This window comes from Anastrepha ludens, chromosome 4 (genome assembly GCF_028408465.1).
Source record: "Anastrepha ludens isolate Willacy chromosome 4, idAnaLude1.1, whole genome shotgun sequence".
Classification (NCBI taxonomy): Eukaryota; Metazoa; Arthropoda; class Insecta; order Diptera; family Tephritidae; genus Anastrepha; species Anastrepha ludens.
Genome location: NC_071500.1, coordinates 86041707 through 86064128, shown reverse-complemented (window position 1 = coordinate 86064128; position 22422 = coordinate 86041707). Strand labels below are relative to the sequence as shown.

The window sequence follows — 22422 nt, the reverse complement described above, 5'->3', positions numbered from 1 at the left end:
TTCCACGAAACGGAGTACAATTTATAAGCAGACAGTGCATATGAACAAAGGCAAAAATAACGGAACTTTTTTTTGCGAATTTGTTCTCCCCGTATGCATTGTAATATTTGCCACAGAATTTAGGGCAAGACTAAGTAATCAATACTCGTAAATCTAGTTTTGAACTACTGTTTTATTAAATCTCAAACGATTTTGTTTAGTAAGTGTGCTATGTTAAACCTTTGGGGACGAGGTGTCGCCCAAGCCGTTTTACCGTTCCGGACGCGTGTCGGCATTTGGCCGCCCAAATTAGTTCGTAGCGACAAGGCTCGTGACGTCTGTCGTTCTGAGTGATAAGATAAGTATAGGTATAGTAAAAGAGTCACGCTTTCATTCAAAGGCATTAGGGGACATTAGCGATGAAGTGATATCTTCCTTATAATGTAAACTTACGATGAGAGATGACGGTGGAGTCAGAACGAATTTCAGTTCTTCGATTTAGTCTCTCAGTGTCACTGCCGGAGGAACCAGCGGGATTTTTATATATTTTATCTTACGCACGATGGCTAAGCGATCTAGAGATGATACGCTAGATAGTGACAGTTCTGAGGAATATTACTTTGAATCTGATAAGACGGAAAATGACGGCATTACTTCGTCAATTTGAACCATACCACACAATGCCGGAATATAAAACGTATACATAAATACAACCAAACTTATTTTTTTTTTTTTTTTCAATTTGTTTGTTTATAATTATTTTTTGATTTTATGAAAAATATTTCTTGTGTAAAATAAAACCCTAGTCTTTATACATTCAACGTATTTATTTTCTTTACTACGCACTACAATACCTCTCGTCCTTAGCGACCCTCGCCCGTCTAGAGGCTCCGTCCCCAAACGGTTAAGCGTCAAGCAATCACTACTATTTGCTTCATTTTTCGCTTCGACGTTTAATTTGTAGTTTTTGAGAACAACAAAAACACGGTGTTGACAAAGTGACGTCACTAGCAGAAAATAACTTTTTTATTACTTCTGTGTTATGTGAACTGTTGCGCTGAGTTTCGTTGCATAAGCCCTCAGATCCGTAAAACTTATTCCTAACAAATACACTATGGAGTTTCGTATGAATGACTGAAAGTGGTCATGCTTGCACATATACTCGTATGTTTGCATTTAGCAAATAACTTCATCCACACTCGTAAATAACGACCTGTCTTATTGTTTCTTTTTTTTTTTTTGCATTTGTTTTTGAATACTTACTTCGCCCCTTTGGTTTTGTAGGTTGCGCATCTTTGCGCGCTTGATCGCTAAGACGAAACGCCTCCAGAAACTCATTAAGATCCACAAAGCCATCTTTATTGATATCCATCATTTCACACATATGCATCAATTCCTTCTTGGTGCCAGCTGTAGGCATATATTTTCGTAGCAAATCTACGGCATCACCAAACTCATCTAATGATATCTGCCCTGCATATTTGATGGCGAAAAGATATTTGGTAGAAACGTTTCAATATAAGTAAAAATTGTTTTTTTTTTTCTCTCCACACTCACCCGAATGATCCTTGTCCAGTATGTGAAATATTGCTATTAAGCTGGACTTATTTTTGTATAGGGCATCGGTAACACTAGGTGAGGACTCCGCTTCTTCAATCTGGTAATTCAAGATATTCATATTTTTTTGTTAAAAATGTTTGTGAATTTTTTTTATGTTTTTTAACATTTCGATTAACTTACAATAACATCTGTGTCGAGCAGCTCCAAAGTAGTGAAATAATTAACGAGATTTGGATCGCTTCCTGGAAGTTGTGGTGACAATCTATCGCGCATCAAACGCCATGGCAAAGACATCTGCGTCACTCGCTCCATTGCATCCGACCACTGGCTGACCGTTATGACGCCTGAATTTGTATATTAAGAGAGTTAAACGGATAATAAATCCATTGTTTTTAATTCTTTTTCGTTTTACCGGTATTCTTAGGGTCGAGTTTCGAAAACTCCTTTTCGAGTTGTTCACGTCGGGTGTGCAATCTGCCTCCTAATTCACGTAACGCTGAGCTTTCGATAATGCTCATACGTTGCCGGAACGATAGTTTGTCCGTCTTTGACGCCGCCGACACATACTGCACGAATTGTGTGTCCAATTGTGGGCCGACCTTTAAATAAGCACCTTTATTTGAGCCGACAGCGTAGTAGTTGGATGCGGAGAAAATTGTGACGAGCTAAGAGGAGCATGGAAATAAGGAAAATACTATTACAATACATCAGGCTATGCAAAATGCAAAGATGGCGCCATTCTAGTACCACTATTTCGCTCCGTATGAATTTGACATAATCGTTGGGTGTGTGGCGTCACACTTGTGCAATATATTTGTGTGTTGTCTATGTAATTTCTTCTCTTTCATGCATTTTTGTTTACATTTTCATATTTTTCTCCCGAAACTGCACCAGTGTGACATCACGCCTATCTGATAAGCGTAATCTTGTATTCTATTATTCTTGAAAAAATACAATAAATATTCCTCCTTTGAGATAATAAAGAAGGTTGCGCATATCGCAGTGCCGTTATTAGTCAATCAGTAAATTAAACGGAATCAGTTGTTGAGCTAATAAAAGTTTTTTTTTAAGTTTTTTGTTTCTTTTCCTATTTCTATTCCCCTACCTCTCTCCTTAACATTAACCTCACCTAACTTTTCCTTGTTTGTATACAAAAACCGACTATTTTAAAACTCTCTTCTGACACCTGACTCACAATTACGTCACATTAATCTTACGCTCACTTTTCCACAATTTTCAATTCTATAACTCTTGATATCTCTTGACGCTTGACTCACTGAGCAATCTTTCCCTCACACATATTTGATGTCAGCGAACTGAAGAGTATCTGCATCACTGCATGTTTAGTGAGAAAGCGATGGAAAGAATGACGCATACCAGTTACACAACACGAACAATACCGACTCTAGATGTAGAGCATAGATTTATCGTACCTGTCCATTGTGTGCGAATTCATATCCATCCGGTTTGCATTCGTGTGATCGCACCAGGAATTGTAGCTTGTATTTTGTAAGGAAAGTTTTTGTTACATCGGGTCCGAAATACGTGCCAGCACCACGCAATGCGTTTGGCTGGCAACCGTCGGTCATCTGAGGGTCACTCCACATTATATCGAAAACCTGAAAGAGAAGGAACGGGTCTTAATAAATATTTTTTGTTTTCTAACAAACTTTGTTGGTCCTGTAAAATGAATTCAGTTTTGAAAAGCAAACAAGGTTTTGCCTACCTATATTACCTATGAACAATGGCTCTCACTCTATCGAAAAGGAAAATTTTTGTAAGACTTACCGGCCATATAAACATAAATTTCAATTGAGGGAGGAAAATCCTGTAGTCATATGGAAGAAATATTGTCTGAATTTATACAAATAGTCAAACAAGTTTTGACACTGTGATTTTTTTTACCATATTCTCACCGTATTTTATGCCAATTTTTCCTTAATTGGAAATTACTGGAAGAAGAGCAACATATTTTAAGGTTTTAAACTTTATGCAACATTAAAAAAATACTAAATTTCCAAAAAAAAAAAGTTTAATGTTTTTACATCGAATTATACATTTTTTTTAGCTTGCAGTTTTAAAGCCTAATTAATTCTATAAAAGTAATAAAGCGGGTATTTGAAGTTGGTAAAAACCATCGTTGATTTTTAATATTAACTGACAGTCTTGCACATTTCTCTCATGCAGCGCTTAAAAGCTTGAAGGAAAGGAAATGCAGTTTTAGACAGCTTTTGGTACAATAAAAGCTAGATTTTCCCAGTAAGTTAACGCAAACATTTCGAATGAATAAAATTAGAATATTGTAAAAGCAAATCTCTCTGCCAAACTTTTTTTGATTTGCGGTAAGGTATTTAAATTTTTGCTCTGTGAAGATTCTAAGGTTGTTTATTTTATCAGCGCAAAAGCATTCACAGCGACAACCGGCCGGGCAAGAGATTATAGTTGTTTCGAGATGGATTTTCAACCATATCGTCAACCGCTACCTGTGACTTATTTAGAGAATTTTTTAACCCCGTATAACATCCAATTCGAATCTGCTAAAAAAATGCGATTCAGCTCGACGTGCCGACTGAAATTTGAAAGAGAAAGTGGCAGTGGATAGGACATACCCTTATAAAAAGTGATGAAAATATTTCTAGGTAGACTCTGCTTTGGCCTTCCAACAAGAGGGTAGAGAAGAGAGTACTTCACATACCACCTGGAGCGGCTCAACTGAAGCTGAAATGAACTCCCTTGGCCTTACGTGGAACGAACTGATATATAACTGGATATATAGCTCAAAATCGTATCCCTTGGCGAAGAGGCGTAGTTGACGCCCTATGTTCCAATAGGAGCTAAAGGAAAATATAAATGTAAAATGAAGTATTGAAACTTCTTTAAGTTTTTTTAGAATAATGCATAATATTTCAAGAATACTCTGGAAAAATTTGGAGTCGATTCAAAATGGTCGAAGTTACGAGTATTTGAGCGTCCGTTGTCCCAATATGGGTTTCTATACCTGCTCGACTTAAAATTTGTCATTTTTGAAGTCCGCATTTGCCATTATGCCGAGCTTCGGTGTCCTTGGGAAACGATTACGAAAAATTTAAAACTCAAAAAATCTTTTCTGCGGTACCTCGAAAAACCTCTTGATTAACAAATTTATTTGTATTTTTTATTTTAAACGATTCTGTTGCGATTTATATTGCATATCGCAAAGCAACTTTTGTTCGAGGCGTCTACGGAAATTCACTGTCACTCGCTCAATTGCCCATATTTTCAACTGACAATTTAATAAAGTACCTATTTTTCAAATATTGAATTATTACATGCAAATTTAAAAAAATTAGGGAGGGAGCCTGGTTTATAAGGTCAAAAAATCAATTTTTTTTTTCGTTTTAAGCGATTCCTAATATATTTCAGAATATTCACACAAAGTTACAGAACCTAATTCTCAATATTTCCGTAGATACAAAGCCAAAGGTAGGCGAGCGTTAGGTAGTTACGCTGTGACCAGACAGCTATAGTACAAACTTCTCTTCTTTTCTCGACTTTTCATTTTTATGATTTCTTTGAATTGGCGTACATGAATGAAAAAAACTAATGAACCTATTGAAATGAATCATAGCTTGTTCCCTTCAGTATTAAATACTCTTCTATTTGAACTAACAAAATAGATAAAAAAAAATTTTCAAGATTTTTATACCAAGTTGAAGTGAATTTTTTTTTTATAGAAAAGCATTTTTTTCTTTAAAACCTCCAAAAAGTTGAAATTTTGGAATTTCTCTCAGTTTTCTTAGTTCATCTAGAATAAAAAATCATGATAATTAGAAATCCATTTGAATTTTTTGCTTTAGATAATAATTACGAGCTGTATCTTGTACGCCAGTTGCAAACTCCAGCGTTGCAGCGCTCTACTATTTTCTATGTTAAACATTTTTTTCAACTTATTTTAACCAGTACAAAAACTTTTTATACTTTTTGAATGTTCATTAAAGGATAGAAAAAACTTTGCAGTGCCAAATTAATGTTTTCATTAAAAAAAAAATCGCAAAGAGATGCAATTTTTAGACCTCATAAACCAGGCTCCCCCCTTAACTAACACTTTCTGCATGGCCGCCGTAGCCGAATCGGTTGTACGTGACTAGCATTCGGAAACACACAGGATCGAAATCTAGGGCATGAAATATCAAATGATAGAAGCAGAAGTTTTACCTAAAAACAAACTCCGGGCGTTCATTGTATGGAGGAAAACGCACCACACCGTCAGCTGAAAAAATATTTAAAAATCAACATACTTTTTGAGCCACTTGAAACTTGCGCTTTGGACTACAACACTGCATACTCGAAAATTTTCCAGTAATTCTGATTAAACAGTTTGAAAATTTAATGAAAATTCGCCGTATTTGAAATTTTGCGTTATACCCTATGATCAGAAAGTACCAGGAATGTTTAATTTAAACGAACTGCGCACGTGGGAACCACTTTTTTTCTTATGTTGGTAGGGCTGTAAGACACACATCTGTCACTTCTTAGCGTCTACGGATCATTAGTGTCTGCCTGGCCGGCCGGAAATGTCGGCAAACAGTTCTTTGATTTTTTTTATGACCAAACACCAAATACCAACGGGTAAGCAGCGTATTCACGTGATATGGCCCCGTGCGACTTCTTTTTGTTTCCCAAGTTGAAGTTACCACTTCGTGGAAGGAGATTTCAGTCGATAGAGGAGATCAAAGAGAATGCGACGAAGGAGCTGAAGGTCATCCCTTTGTCGGTCTACCACGGGTGCATGGAGAATTGGGTTACACGTTGGCACATGTGTGCTGCTTCAGACGGGTCATATTTTGAAGAAGATAAAATAAATTTGCCTGAAATTTAAATCTGTTTTGTTTTATTTAAACATTTCCGGTACTTTCAGTTCATAGCGTATGGTTTTTGTTGGAGTACTATAAATTAAAGTTTTATAAAAAGTAATGAAATTAAAAAATAAATAAATAAATAGTCAAAACTTATCAATATATGTTGTAAACTTTCTATTGACGCGGACATTATACATCTGTGTGGTCAAAAAAAATCTTCAAAACATGTCTTTTTCCCTTCGAATTAGCCTTGAATACGAGCGCAATAGTGTTAAAAAAGGTGACGCAAGATTAACTGTAAAGTGCCTTAAACCAAGTTTAAATAATATAAAATTTATTCACGCATAAAATATGCAAAAACAATATTAAATTCCATTTGTTTTGCACATAAATTGATAAATGATTGTGATAAATTATATGAACATCTCTTTGAATGGGTGAGTATGCGTAAAATCATGAAATTCAACCGCAAATGGAAAATGTTGAATAAATATGAAAGTGAGATATAAATAAAACAACAATAAGTAAAATAAAGTAGAACAAATGCAAATTGGAACGAACAACTAGATAATCGGGAAGGCAATGGGTCAGTGAGCGAACAGCAGTCAGCCGTTGAAGGTCAATTGCAGTATTGGTGCGTGAAGGAAACCCCAAACAAATAAGTAAATGGCATGGAATATCTTTTTAACACGCATTTAGCAGCATTATGCAATTACAGTTAATCTAGATTAATGTTGAATAAGGAAATCATTTAATGCGATAGGAGGATATGTTTTTTGTTTTGTTTGTTTGTTTTGGGAGAGTGATGTTAAGAGATGCGGCCAGAAAGCTATTTATCTCTTTTGCTAAATGCTTTGGCAAAGGCTTGGCTTGGGGCACATTCTTGAATGATATTGTATAATAATACTAATGGCATAGTACAACAATAATAACATAATAGTGTAGTATAGTGGTGTCAATTTTTTGCAATTGCCATCATTTTATGTTTCTGGTTGAGTTCATAAGTTGCACGCAGTCTATAACAGCCGCTAAAAATACGTGAATTAAACTTGACGAGAAGACCAGTTAGGGTCTAAACAATAGCCACACACAGACTTTTCAAAAAATTTGACTTTTTTTGCATTTTCGTAAAGTACAATACCTTAAAAATATTGTGCGAAAATTTTAAATGAAGACGCTCGAGCGCTCCGGAGCGTATGAGAGCAAGTAGCTGGAGCAGGTGCAAGTAAAAAAGTACGAAAGTGGCAGATAAGCGCCCTAACGATAACACGCGAGAAGGTAGAATGCTACGTAGGCAACAACAAACCGATATTTTGGAAGCTGCTATGACGGCTCTAGAACTATTATATGAATCAAGAATAGATGGCACAGTATAAGTAATCAAATAATTCTTATAACTCTACATCAATCGATAGCAAAACTTTAAATCCGTTTTTCTCAAAATATGTTTTTTGAACTGGTAATCGCTGTAACGTAGGGACCGCTTGGTAGATTTCAATAAAATTTATATTGCTTTTGAAAAACATAAAAAACCCGTGCCTGATCGAAGGATTGTTTTTTTAATTTCGATTTTTTTAAACAAATAATTGTCGGTTTTTTTCTCGAAAATCTGAGAAATATTTTCGCCATATTGTTAGTTTTGATAAAAAAATACAAAAAAAAACTTCGTTCAGGCACAAGATTATATATTAATAAAACTAATTTCTCTTGACCGATTGGTTTGAGATGAATCCCCAACGACTTGTGATGATCCCCGTAGGCGACTTCAGGAGAAACGTGCTCCACATAAACAGCGATAACTTTTACAATTATAATTTTTTTTTTAATTTTGCTAAAGTCAAGTCCAAAAATAATGTTTTAATGATATGTTGTTATTTTTGTAAAATAAAGCAATCGACTAGAAAAAAGATATTATTAAGATCATAATTTTTTTGGGCCTCTAACTACCTCTAACCCCTCAATGTTTTACATGTTTTTTTTATATGGTGTGTTTTTAAAAGCTTGAACACTTAAGATCATAATACAAATCATAGATATTCTTGGAATTTTTTTTTATAATCTTGTGGATAATTTCATGGCATGTAATTTTTGAATATGATATCCGGCTAGCCGCTATGAGTTACATGGACCATTCGATCAGTCCAATTTTTTAACTATTTTTGCCAATAAATCTGACTAATAAATTTAAATGAGAATCATTAGCAAAAATGCGACACAAATAAAAGTCATTTGACTACAATGCTTGCGCGAGCTGTATTTTGCAAGCCAAGATCCTTACGTCGTGGAACGTCAAAAGGCAAAGGCCAACAAGTTGAGAACGATGACGAAACGACATATCGCCGTCGTATACAATACTTCACATTTCTTCAAAGTAAATTTGCACAATTTGGAAGCCTTGTTCTAGCGTTAAACGATTACACGACTCATAAAGACTTGCCAAGCCTTACTGAACAGAAATGTCGACACAGTTCGTCATTCTCAGTTGTCTAACCAAAGTTATCGATATCGACAATTCTCACACAGCTAAAAAAACAACCGATATATTGCAATTGTATATATCACAAGTGTCAATTCTGACTGACTTACGACGTCATGTGCAAAAATTATATATCTTCCGATAAGGTGATTAATTTTGTGCCACCTTGTAGTTCCTGAAAATTAGTTAGTGAAAATTAACCCAAGTTTTTATGTAAGCTTTCAAGAAATTGAATCTTAAATTGAATGGATTATCACTTGAAATTTCATCTATCCATGCATTTGAGTTGGAGTTTTTCTGTTCTGTTTATTGGATAAGTACCAATTTTCGGATGGTGAGCCTTGCAATTTGGACCTTACCACGTTATCGACGGCGAGTATCGTAGACGATGGTTAATGGATGACTTACACATAGTGGAGTCTTGAAGTCCGTCTTGTTGGACCGAAGCGAAACATGGCTGGTCTTTAAAACCCTCACACTGAGGCTACAATCCTTCATCAACAAACACCTCCGCATCATCTGCAGAATATTCTGGCCAAACACCATCAGTGACAACGCACTGTGGAGATTAACGAACGAGGAACCCATCCTTAGGCAAATCAAACACAGAAAGTGGCGATGGATAGATCACACACTAACAAAACCCTCAGATAGCATCACGAGAATTGCTCTCTCAGAGGTCGCGGTCGTTCTAAAAACACTTGGAGAATATCGATGCTGCGCGAACTAGCAGATGCCGACATCTCATGGGACGGTACAAAACCAACAGCACAGAACCGTGTACGATGAAGAAGTGAATAAGGAAAGAAACAAAAAAAAATACAGCGGCTCTGCTGGCTGGGTCATGAAGTCCGAATGGATAAAAACGCTCCGGCTTTGAAACCATTCGATGCGGTACCAGCTGGTGATAGCAGAGAAAAAGAAAGATCAGGTGGACTGGACTCGGCTTCACTTGGTGTTAGCATGAGAAAAAAACGATTGACGCGCTTTTTTAAACAGTTTTTACAGTTTTAGGTGTATTTCAGGTCGATTGTAAAAATTTCCTATACATACAAAGTTATGGTAGAAAATGTAACTGCCCGACGAGAGTTTGATGTGCACACATAGCTGTCCTTCATTTGCACTTGTAAGTTTAAACTCGTTTTTCTCGAAACTACTGCACGGTCTGCATGATAACTCATACAGTTTTTAATATTTTTTGATGCGGTTTTTTTTAAATATTCGAAAGTGTTTTCTCTATAGTCTACCGATCCGGATTTTTGACATTTTTATTAAAAAAATTTATAAACATAATTAAAGTGTGACGTTTATGACGTAAAACGCATACTTTTTTTTAAATATCGTAAATTGCAAAATTTTTCGAAATTCAAAAATCCGCCCCGACAGACTATAACTACAACTTTATTTTACAAGAATTTTTTTACTATTTACAGATCAATCAACATTTCAAACAGACCGTGGAGGAACTTTTTTTCATTGTACTTTCTGTGGTTCTTTATATACTAATTTTTGTAAAGAAAAATTGAAATAAATTTTTTACAAAGTTTAAGTACTAACAAACAATGTATGTAATTTTTTTATATTTATTGCTATTATTATCCCTTCTAAAAACAGTTTTTATTTTAGCGCATTTTTGGTGGTGCTGGACGTATGTAACCGCTTAAGCGGTTGTTGCGCCAATCAAGAAAAAGAAGAAAAGAGGAGCCCTTTTATATATTCAAAATCATCCTCATGCAAAAATTTTTTGGAGTGATTAAGGCCGCTTGTGCCGTTCCAGTGATCCCTGATTTTAGTTTGGATCCAGTTTTTGGTTTTCTGTTTTATGTTATTTTTGTTAAAGCCGAAAAATGGGGATGGTTCAATAAATAACCCTTCTGCTCCTTTTTTGGCATAAAAGTCTGCCTTCCCGTTTCCCTCGTGTCCCTCATGTCCTGGCACCCAAATCAATGAAATCTGATTATGAGTGGCTAGTGTGTTGGGTGCATTGTTACACTCTATTAAGACTTTTGACTTGAATGTGAAGCTATTCAAGGTCTTGAGAACCGATTGGCTGTCTGAAAGTATTTTAATTTTTACTCTCTCGAACCCTCTTTTGGATATGGTTTCCACTGTTTCCATTATGGCGAAGAGCTCCGCATGGAAAATCGTGGTATCTGTACTCAGTGTTAGGAATTTGTGTGCTCTAGGCCACAATATTCCTGCTCCTACTCCTTGGAACCATCTGTGTACCATTTTTGTGAGCCATCATTTATCCATGTTGGGTTAGGGTTCCACTCTTCCCTAGACGGGAAGATAACCTTGCATCTCTCTATAAAGTTGAGTACAGATTCCGTGCGGTCATTCGCCTGGAATCCTCATGCATTTAATCGCGCTCTTAAACCTTTCTCAGATAGAAACTGGCAGTTCTTGCTACTTTCCAATTTTTGTTTCTATTGTTATTTAAGAAAATTGTATACCCTATTTACGTATTACTTTAAATTAAATTCTTCGTGAATTATTACTTTATTATACTGCAAATATTTTAGAGTCAAAAAAGTATCAAAATTTTTATTTTTAGCATTCATTATGAGCTCAAGAAAGAGTCCGAAAAAATTATTTTTTCTTCTAATTAAGGTATGAAGCCTAAATGAGTTCGTGAAATGACCAACTAAGCCGAATGCGTTGGTGAGTGACTACCAATCGGAAGTATACAGGTTCGAAACCTCAGCATAAAACACCAAATATTAGAAATGGTTTTTTTAAAGCAGTCCTCCATCGGCAGGCAATAGCAAATCTCGTAGTGTATTTCTGCCATGAAAACGCCTGTCATCAAACCAAAACAGAAAAAAGCATTTGCTGTTCGGAGGCGGCTTAAAATATAGCTGCCTCCATCAGACGAACATCACAAATAGGAGAAGCAGCTCAATCAAACATCCAAAAAGGGTCTAAGCGCGAAATATATATGTATATGTAAATATGAGTGCGAAATTCAAAACTTAAAAAAATATCGAAAATATCCACTTCAAACAATTTTCCTTTATTTGGCATTCTAATCGCAGTTTAAAAAGATGTTCATACCCTTTTACACGAGTAAATACGATTTTCCTTGCCAAGTAAATGTAAGCGTACAAACTTATTTTGTTAAAATGCAAATTTTGTGTATGCATGCATCTCATTCAAATGCTGTGCCGCCTCTTAAGTCTATGATTTTCTCACACTTTAAAAATATTGCGATATGTGCATATGTGTATGAGTGTGTGTACATGTGCGTATGATATGCGCGAGCCATGTCTGAAATACACAAAACTGTGCAAAAACATTTGCTTTGAGAAAGTACAAAGTCTGTAGAAGATTTATAAAAAAAAATTTAAGTACATGAAAGAAGACCATAAAAAATACACGCACAATTTCTGTTTTTTCGCAAACCGTCTAAAACCAACAACCCGAACTTTTTTAAATCGAAAATTTTCGCTCTTGGCTACAATGAACGTGAGTGCGTGTTATTTCTGCCAGCGTTAAAATCCTTTGTAGATAAAAGCAAAGAAGTAAAATGTTTAGTGACATTGCAGGGTTTCTTTAGCACTATGCAAACTCTACTACAGTGAGGTATACTTGTTAGAAAGAATTTAATAAGCATTTTTTAAAAGAAGCAAAACAAAACAAAAATAAATAAAAAATGTACATTGCACACATCCAGGCAAGAAGAAAAATGTCATTCTTTATTTTCTGATCAAATCGAAGAGAGATCTGAAAAAGAAAAAATTAATTTTTTATTTCCCGATCAAATCAAAGAGAGATATGTATAACAGTAAACACATACCATATTCTATTTGCATAGTATGAGCGGCCTTGGTAGTCTAGCGTAATTGCACTGCCATCCCAGAGGCTGTGCGAATCCCACGTAAAGCATGGTCCTCGCGCTTTCTAAATGTACCTACTTTCCCTGTTTCTAAAACAAAAATATCATTCCTCAAACTCAAAAACGTATCCTTTTCATCCTTACTACTGCCAATGGTCAGCGCATTATTTGCATTGTGGCTGCTAAAACAAGCAAAAACAAAGAAAAACACACAGTTACACATTGTATCAGTGGTGCCTGCAAGAGGAAGCGGGCAATCGCGATAATAGCGCCTCAAATTTAGCGAAGCCCTCCGCCATCTGTGCGATCCTTCTGTTAGAAAAATGTGACACATAGATGGCGCTCCAACCAGTATGAAGGCGCAGTTCTTAAGCAACGACAGGTGGGCATTCCCACTACTTAGGACCGAGAGCGGCAGGCTAATCACCTATCTTGTCAGAAATCAAATAGATCAACGAAACCAACGCAAGACAATTCTTGTCGAGGCCCTATGCTCCCAAGAGGAGTGAACAAGAAAAAAAACAAATTTGCATACTATGGCTGACCTCAAGAAGAATCTCGTTGTATGATGGCAACACGACTTTACGCAAAAAAAGCATTTGATGCTGAAAAACGATACGAATTTTCTGGGGCTGAATACAATGGCTAGGAGACCAGTTTGCGATACCAAAAAAAACTTGTAAACTACCTCCACTCAAGCTGTTTTTTAATTACTCTTGCAATATTACAAAATTTGCCAAATAAAATTTCGCCATAGTTTTTGTATTCTTTTGGATATGGAAATTTGAAATATGTGCATATTTATGTGGCACTCAACCAACTCACATTCATTTTACATACGAGTATAAATTGAATACAGCCGACAGTACTTTCAGTGTTCTTTCAACTGGCGCATTTTCTTAAGTCAATTTCTTGCTAGCGCTTTCTTGTTAATTACTTTTTGCCGTAGACAGCTTGCTTCGCCTTAATGTCTACAATTAAGAAAAGTATGCATATGTATGTATGTATGCATGAAAAGAAACTCCTCACGGCACCAATTTGCACTTACAATTGGTATACAATTTTCAATCTTTTGCCCGTGACAGTCGTTTCCTAATTTGCGCTCATTTAATACTTTTTGTCGCCGTCTTGACACAAACAAAAGGCGCGACTTTAGTCATTACATGAGCACAACTGCGGAATATTTCTAGGAATGCAAAGCAATCATTTTGCTTTATAAAGAATTTCTTTTTAAGCTTTTTTTTTTTGCCTTTTGCAACGCATATTAATTTGAGTGCATAGCACGCCACCGCAGTCACTGCAGTCGCCGCCTTAACTAGTTGTAATTATAGGGCGATTTATGTTTTTGTTTTTTTTTTGTGCGCAAATTATAGGCTTTGTCGTTTTCAGCAGCGAGAAATCTATTGGGATTAAATGTTTAAGAGGATTATTAGTATTAAGCGATATTTCGGGGAAGTGCTACTAGCAGTAATATTTTGCTTAAATAATAATAAATCGATTGAGTTTGTGGCGAAGTTTTCATTGAATATGCATTGGAGGGTCTAAAGTTTTCGCTAATCACTTTAGTAAGCACTTGGTCAAAAGAGTAAATGATTGTGTAATTAAGTGAGAATTTATATCACTCCAATTAAATAACTGGAGAGTAATGAAATAAACTCAGATAATCAGAGCTTAAAGTAGTCAGTCATACAGAACCAAATTGTTTATCAAGATGAATCATACGCCATGTCTCACAAAATTAAGTTACCTTTGTAATGGATACAATTGTATTTGTACGCTTATTTAATCTTTTTCTTATATCTTTAAAAGTTTTTAACTACTGCTTCAATAAATCTACATACAGCCCGCGACTGATTACTTTTACATCAAAGCATAGCTCATCATAATTAAAAAAAACTATATAAATCAAATCTCCAAATTTTATAAAACATTAGAAAAATTCTCTAAATATCATAGAAAAATTCTACAAATTTTTCATCTCAACCTCACGGTTTTATTTAGAACTTTTAGATGTTGGTATACTTTTTCGACTATTTCTTGTTTGTTTTTGAATGCTCATTACTTTTACATCAAACCATGGCTCATTATCTAAAAAATAACATATTGGGTAGTCGAAAAAGTCTTTTCGTATTTTTTCAATAGATGTCAATGGAGTCATCTATCCCCAGTGCTACCAATCACATTGTGTCATATCATATGGTGTTAGAAAGGTGACATTTTAAGCTTCATTTAACCAAAAAAAATTAAATTCGGAGAAGTTGAAAAAAAGTTATAGCTGTTCAAAAATGAGTGAAAATAATGAAGAAACTCGCCACCAATGAAATTTGTAAAGTTTACGGAGACGATGCTGTATCATTTCGTGTAGCACAATAACGGTTCGCTCGCTTCCGTTCTGGAAATTTCGATGTGAAAGATGCACCTCGCTCCGGTCGACCTATCGTTGAAAAAGTCGATGAAATTATGGAAAAGATTGACCAGGACCGTCACATAAGCTGCCATGACAGCGCCAAGGCACTAAGCATTCACCATTAAATGGTTTTGAACCATTTAAAAAAGGCTGGTTACAAAAAGAAGTTCGATGTTTGGGTACCACATAAATTGTCTGTAAAAAATTTAATGGACCGAATTAACATCTGCGATTCTTTGCTGAAACGAAATGAAATCGGACCATTTCTGAAGCGAATGGTAACAGGAGACGAAAAGTGGATCAAATACGACAATAATGTGCGAAAAAAATCATGGTGCAAGGGTGGTGAAGCTCAACAAATGGTCGCAAAGCCAGGATTGGCGCCTCGAAAGGTTATGCTGTGTGTTTGGTGGGATTGGAAAGAAATCATCCACTATGAGCTGCTCCAGCCTGCTCGAACGATTGATTCTACACTTTACTGTCAACATCTGATGAGATTGAAGCAAGCAATCGAAAAAAAGGGTCAGAACTGATCAGCAGAAAGGGCGTCGTCTTCCCTCAGGACAACGCTAGGCCACACACATCTTTGATGACTCGGCAAAAACTGGGAGAGCGTGGCTGGGAAGTTTTGATGCATCCACCATATAGCCCTGACCTTGCACCATCGGACTACCATTTGTTTTGGTCAATGCAGAACTCCCTCAGTGGAGTAAAGTTGGCTTCAAGGGAAGCCAGTGAAAATTACTTGTCGTAGTTTTTCGCCGAGAAACCACAAAAGTTTTACACTGATGGAATAGTGTCTCTAGAAGAAAAATGGCAAAAGGTGGTCGACCAAAATGGTACATATTTGGTTTAATAAAGTTCATTATAAATATAAAAAAAAAGAGTTGAAGTTTGATTAGAAATTCGAAAAGACTTTTTCGACTACCCAATATAAATTCAATTTTCAAATTTCATATAAGTCCATTTTCAAAAAATCACACAAATAGAAAAATTCCACAAAGTTTTCGTCCCAATCCCACGGTTTTTATTTAGAATTTTTAGAACGATTTTTCCTTTGCAGTTTTAAAGCTTATAAATTTTAATAATAAAGCGCAAGTTTGAAGTTGTTAGGAAGTCATATTGATTTTTATAAAATTTCGTTTGTTGTTTCCCCTTCCCTTTGGTAGAGTCCACAAGCATACAGACGCAGGGATAGGCGAAGAGGATATTGGCGATGCAGCCTGCATGACGAAATAACTCGAAACGATGTTACTTAGATTTAATTGAGCCACAACGCAAACGTAGAAATAAGCGGAAATCGTTAACTTTGGCACTAAGCACCACAAAATCGGCGCTTAAGAAAATTATAAAAATATAATGATGAAAATTTAAAAAGAATATCAGAGAAGTGGCAAAAATTGGTAGAAATATGTTGTTCTATTGGGTTGGCAACTAAGTAATTGCGGATTTTTTTAAAAAATCAAGGACAAAGATATGGAAGTAAATAACTTTATTCTGTAATGTGTTGCCCATTCTAATCAATGACCTTTTGCCATCTTTCATGCAGAATCCCACGTTCATCAAACTTCTGGTTTTTATTAGAAAAAAACTTTATCAGGTATGATTTGACATCATCATCATTATTGGAATTTTTACCGTTCAAGGAGTTTTGTAAAGATCGAAACAAAAAGTAATCGGATGGTCAGGAGTATATGAGGGATGTGGCAAAACATCCCAACCAAGCTCCAATAATTTTTGCCGAGTGGCCAAAGATGTGTGCGGCCTTGCATTGTCATGATGTAATACAATACTTTTTCGATTTGTCAATTCGGGCCACTTTTCTTCTACTGCAAAATGCATTGTTTAATTTCGTTAGTTGTTCAATGTAGACATCAGAATTGATCGTTCGGTTGGGTGGTAAGAGTTCAAAGTAGCTCCTTTGTAATCCCACAAAACTGATAACAAAACCTTCTTCTGATGAATATCAGCTTTTGATGTTGTTTGAGTTGGTACACCTGGCCTGCCCCACCATCTTTTCCACTTGATATTGTTGTAAACAACCCATTTTTCATCGCTACTTATCAGTCGCTTTAAAAATGGATCATTTTCATTACGTTTCTTTAGTAAATCGCGTTGCCTTAAATGCGTTTCTTTCAGTTCATGAGGAGCCCATGTGTCAAGTTTTTGAGCATAGCCAATTTGTTTTAAGTGATTTTTAATGCATGTATGTGATACATGAAGCTTCTCTGCAATCTCACGTGTTGCACTATGACTATCCGCATCAATTATTGCTTTGAGTAGGGCGTCATCAACTTCAACTGGACGACCAGAGCGTTTTTCATCTTTGAGTGTAAAATCACCAAAACGAAATTTGGCAAACCAATTTTGACACTGCCGTTCTTTTAAGGCTTCGTCACCATAAACAGCACATAACTTTTTATGAATTTGCGATGCGGTTTTCCCTTTGCGGAAATAAAAAAGCAAAAATGACGAAAATGTTCCTTTTGCCTTTCCATTTTTCAATGAACGCCAAACGAAAACGACGCAACCGATCAAAAAACTTTTTTTACTGCTTGACAGCTGAATTGCCAGCTATCACACAACAAATGTATTTTAAATTTGTACTAAGACTGCAAAAATTCAACTGAAGCCATCTATGAGTGAAACCTACAATTACTTAGTTGCCAACCCAATATTATTTTGCCCAAAAGTATATGCATAGCATATTCTTAAAAATTGTAAGACTTTTAGAGAAAAAAGAATGCCATTTCTCTTACTGGTTTTCATGATTTGGAGATCGAGGCGCAAAAGAAAAAAAGCAAATAGCTATCCGAGATGGTAGCGTCTTGAGTTTGTTTTCCATTGACACTATTGGCAATGGAATGAAACAAGAGCAAAACTTCATTCAAAAACTTCTTGAAGGCGACTTAGGACCACTGCTACTGCATTCGCCCACATATTTCGATATACTTTATTCTTGCAACTTTTTATTTTCAGATGCAAAGAGCATACAAATATTTACACTTTAGTTGGATATTTATGCCTGTCCTGCATCGAATGCACTATTATTTAAGTAAACTCCCTTAAGTATGCACCATTTTCTTATTTGCCTCGCATAGTTTTATACGTATGTACATATGTATGTTCGAATGCCCTGTTGTGTTATTTAAATTTGCACGCATTCGTGTTGATGGATGTGCAAATGTATTAATGCACTTGGGTATTTTTAACTGCCTGTTGGACAGTTGTCACGTGCACAAAATACCAAAGTATGTGCGCATGTTTGCACGCATGTGTGCACTTATTTAGTCGGAAAACATGCTCAAGTGTGCCAGTATATTTAAGTAGTTGTTATTGCAGTCATAACAGTTTTACCAAATGTATATAAGTTGAGTTCGCTGTTGCTGACGATGTCATAAAATGTTTATTTTTATAGTTGCAGCTGTTGGTGGCATAAGCGTGGCAAGAAACAAAAAATCATTGTTGCAGCATTGCATATTTCGCAATTTTTCGTAGTTGCTGCCCGAATTTTTATTTGAATTTTTGTTAAAGTATAAAATGTAGAGCACGAAAAACTAACCTAAGTCGAGCAGAGCGTATAAAATTTATGAAGAATAAAGAGTGTAATTCTGAGACAGTTATTTAGATTCGAAAAAATTAGGCAATATTCAGTACTTAAGTATGACTACATATTTTTTTTTCTTATTTTATTTCCCATACTATTCATATATCTGGCTTACTCACAATAAACACATTTTTTAATAATTAGATAAGAAGCTTTTTTATAATATATTTCACCCTGATCAGTACCAAGCCGCATACAGTTTAAGATGGACAGCAATTACATTTTACACTGAACGGTTATGTTAGCATACGAAAATACATATTTAATTTAATTTAATTGGTCGAGTCCTCTTCAGACGTCGTTTAGTTTTTATTTTAAGTTGTGAGTGTGTGTTGACTTCTTTGTTTTTGTACTGGTCTATTTCGTAAAAATATCTTTTTGATATCGGTTTTATTTCCTCGTCGATTGATGATGCTTTAAACGTTTTATATTGTAGATGTCATAATTTTTTGTATACTTGTTGGACATTTTTATTATACGTAAAATTTTTGATTGTTGTCACTGAATTTTTTTTATGTGAGTTCTTTTTGCAGTTCTCCACACCTGAAGTCCGTAGCCAAAATTGGTTTAATGACCGGCTTGTATAGAATAGTTTATTGGAAATGCTGAGCTCCGAATTTTCTCCTACTAGCCAATGCAATTATCGAAATTTTTCCTTTATTTGTTTTATTTTCTGTTTGATGTGATCTTTCCGAGTCCACATGGATTATATATATTTTTATTGTTGAGCTTAACCAGCTTAGTAGCAACCTTTGTTCTTGTCGTAAATAGTATTTGTATGTACAAGTCAAGGTAACTGAGGCGTAAAAATGATATGTTAAAGCTCCTATCTAATACTATAGAAAGGCTGAGCTTTTAATCTGAACTCAATCCTTTACGATGAGCTTGGGAATACTTTTTAGCAATAGCTTTATTTTGACGCCTGAAATTGCAGTTATTAATTTTTTATGCAAAAAACGCGCACATCACATCACATCAAAATCATTAACAATCCTGGTTCGCGTAAGAGCTGATGGCGGCCTTAATATCAAAAATTTTTATAAATTTATTTATATTTTGTACAATATTTTGAGAAAAAAATGTGTACCCACATATCTCTATTCGTTATACGATATATCTTCGTGTTCTGTCTTCGAACTGATCTCAGCATCATTGGCCAAGTTCAATATGTAGTAGCAATGGTTTATTCCAGCTTAGATAAGTGTCCAAGTTCAAAAGGGGTACTAACTAATATTCATTCGCCATAGCTAACACAGAAAAGCTTTGCCCTCGACTTACAACTATCAGCTGGTGTTGAAGAGAAACACTCCAAACAAATGTAGGCAAATTCTTGAAATTTTACGGGCGTGCTCACTACAACTCATTCTTCGGAACAACCAAAGCCACTTTTTAATTTATATGTATATACTGGTACTAAAAGTACCCGGCATGGTTTGCTTCTTTTCTCATTTTTTGCTATAATAATACGAAATTATCTCAAAGGTAATGCAGATCTATGTCAGCAATTATTTGTGATATGGCTAAGAATTCGTGAAACAGATCCCTTTTTTCCAGACATAAAGCAAAACAGAAAGTAATGGTGATAAGGTCTCTCACAAAATTGTATCGTACAAATTATCTTCACTTGGATTTTACTCTATTTTCCTGCAATGGGAAGGCATTCTGTCGTCACAATTGATGGTACATCCTCTGAAAAATGCATTGCTTGCTCTGGAGTGCCTCAGAGAAGTATTTTAGGTACGCTACTCTTTGTATTATTCATCAACGATTGTTAAGGGTGATATTGATTGCCCATTTCCGCTTCAAAGTATTAGTTTTCTTACACTTCCCAGAATTCTTCGTAATGCTCTTCCTTTCTATTTAAAAAAAGTTCAATAAAAATTATGCTCGGAATGCACCTATTGAGCGACTTCATAGTGATTTTAAAGAGATCTCCAATTCTAGCTTGCTATATTTCTCATTTTCCAAGAAATAATTTTCTGTATGTTATGAATTTTGCAAAAATTTAATATTTTATTGCGAAGAATTCTTTTTTTTTTAATTGACAAAAATAAACGCAAATTTTGTGCCACTTTATATATGGGCTAAGAGAGGTCGCCCAAATAAGAAAGGAAATTGTAAGCCTCCGAGTTTACTTCTACTATAAAAAAGCTAGTAATGGAAAATCATCTGCAGTTCAGAGACAGCATTAAAGTGTAGCTACTTACATTTGTGAATACCAAGAATCAAAGAAGGAGCTTAGCCAAACCCATCAATTACTTCTATATGCAGGCCGCGAAAAAACTATAGTACCACTACATTCTGATTAGTTTTTATTACTTTTCCTTTCCTTTTTTTGATTTCAAATAACTTTTTTTTAAATATATTTGAGCCCACGGCGAGCATCATCAAAAATCCAAATCAAAATTCAAAATTTCAAATATTTTAATTTTTTAAAAATGGTTACAAATTTAATATTCAAAATATTGTCCATCGCTTACTACTACTTTTTCCCATCTTTCTGGCAATTCACGGATTCCCTTTGTGAAAAATTCGGTCGGTTTTGCCGCAATCCACGAATCGATCCATTTTTTGACTTCATCGTAATTACGGAAGTGCTGGTCAGCCAGGCCATGTTGCATCGATCGGAAGAGATAGTAATCGGATGGCGCAAGGTCTGGACTATACGGCGGGTGGGGTAGGACATCCCATTTGAGCGTTTCTAAGTATGTTTTGACCACTTGTGCAACATGTGGCCGAGCATTGTCATGTTGCAAAATAATTTTGTCGTGTCTATCGGCGTATTGCGGCCGTTTTTCTCGCAGTGCTCGGCTCAAACGCATCAATTGTCGTCGGTAGACATCCCCCGTAATCGTTTCATTCGGTTTCAGTAGCTCATAATACACAACACCCAGCTGGTCCCACCAGATACACAGCATAACCTTCAGGCCATGAATATTCTGCGCCGACGTCGATGTTGAAGCATGGCCAGGGTATCCATACGTTGCCCGACGTTTTGGATTGTCGTAATGGACCCACTTTTCATCGCCAGTCACAATTCGATGCAAAAAACCCTTTCTTTTGTGCCGTTGAAGCAGTTGTTCGCATGCCATAAAACGGCGTTCAACGTCTCTTGGCTTCAATTCATACGGCACCCAATGGCCTACCTTTCGGATCATTCCCATGGCTTTTAAACGTTTGGAAATGGTTGATTGATCAACTCCCAAAGTTTTTGCAACCTCTTCTTGCGTTTGAGCCGGATCTTGATCGAGCAATTCCTCCAATTCGGTATCCATGAACTTTGGCGGCGCACCCTCGCGTTCTTCGTCTTCCAAGCCAAAATCACCACTTTTAAAGCGTGCAAACCACTTCTGGCACGTTCGCTCAGATAGAGCATGCTCACCATAAACTTCCACCAAGATACGATGACTTTCGGCTGCTTTTTTCTTCATATTAAAATAATGAAGAAGAATTCCCCGCAAAAACACATTATTTGGCACGAAATTCGACATTTTCAAGTGTGGTAAAAATATTGTTGTTTACGCTTCAAATAAAAAACTTATACTGACGTTTGTGCCTTACGACAGTAGCTCTCCAATGAATGTTTGGAAATGTGGATCGATGGAATAATAATCAAGTTACGCCATCTGTTGTAAAACCGCACGAACTTATTCATAATCCTATTATATCAAAATTCCAAATATTTAAAATAAAATTTGGTTAAGCAGTTATATAGCC

General features: G+C 35.7%; 1 protein-coding gene across 3 annotated transcripts in view; it reads right to left on the bottom strand.

The window, feature by feature from the left end:
- Positions 1-22422, bottom strand: part of LOC128860052 (serine/threonine-protein phosphatase rdgC) — a 248058-nt gene that overhangs the window by 4826 nt on the left and 220810 nt on the right. For all 3 annotated transcript variants that reach the window (XM_054097277.1, XM_054097279.1, XM_054097280.1), the window contains 5 exons: positions 2973-3158; positions 1952-2204; positions 1720-1883; positions 1537-1636; positions 1243-1452 (listed from right to left, as the gene is read on the bottom strand). In XM_054097277.1, coding sequence (XP_053953252.1) covers positions 1243-1452; positions 1537-1636; positions 1720-1883; positions 1952-2204; positions 2973-3158 — 913 coding nt within the window. The remainder of the gene's footprint in view (positions 1-1242; positions 1453-1536; positions 1637-1719; positions 1884-1951; positions 2205-2972; positions 3159-22422) is intronic.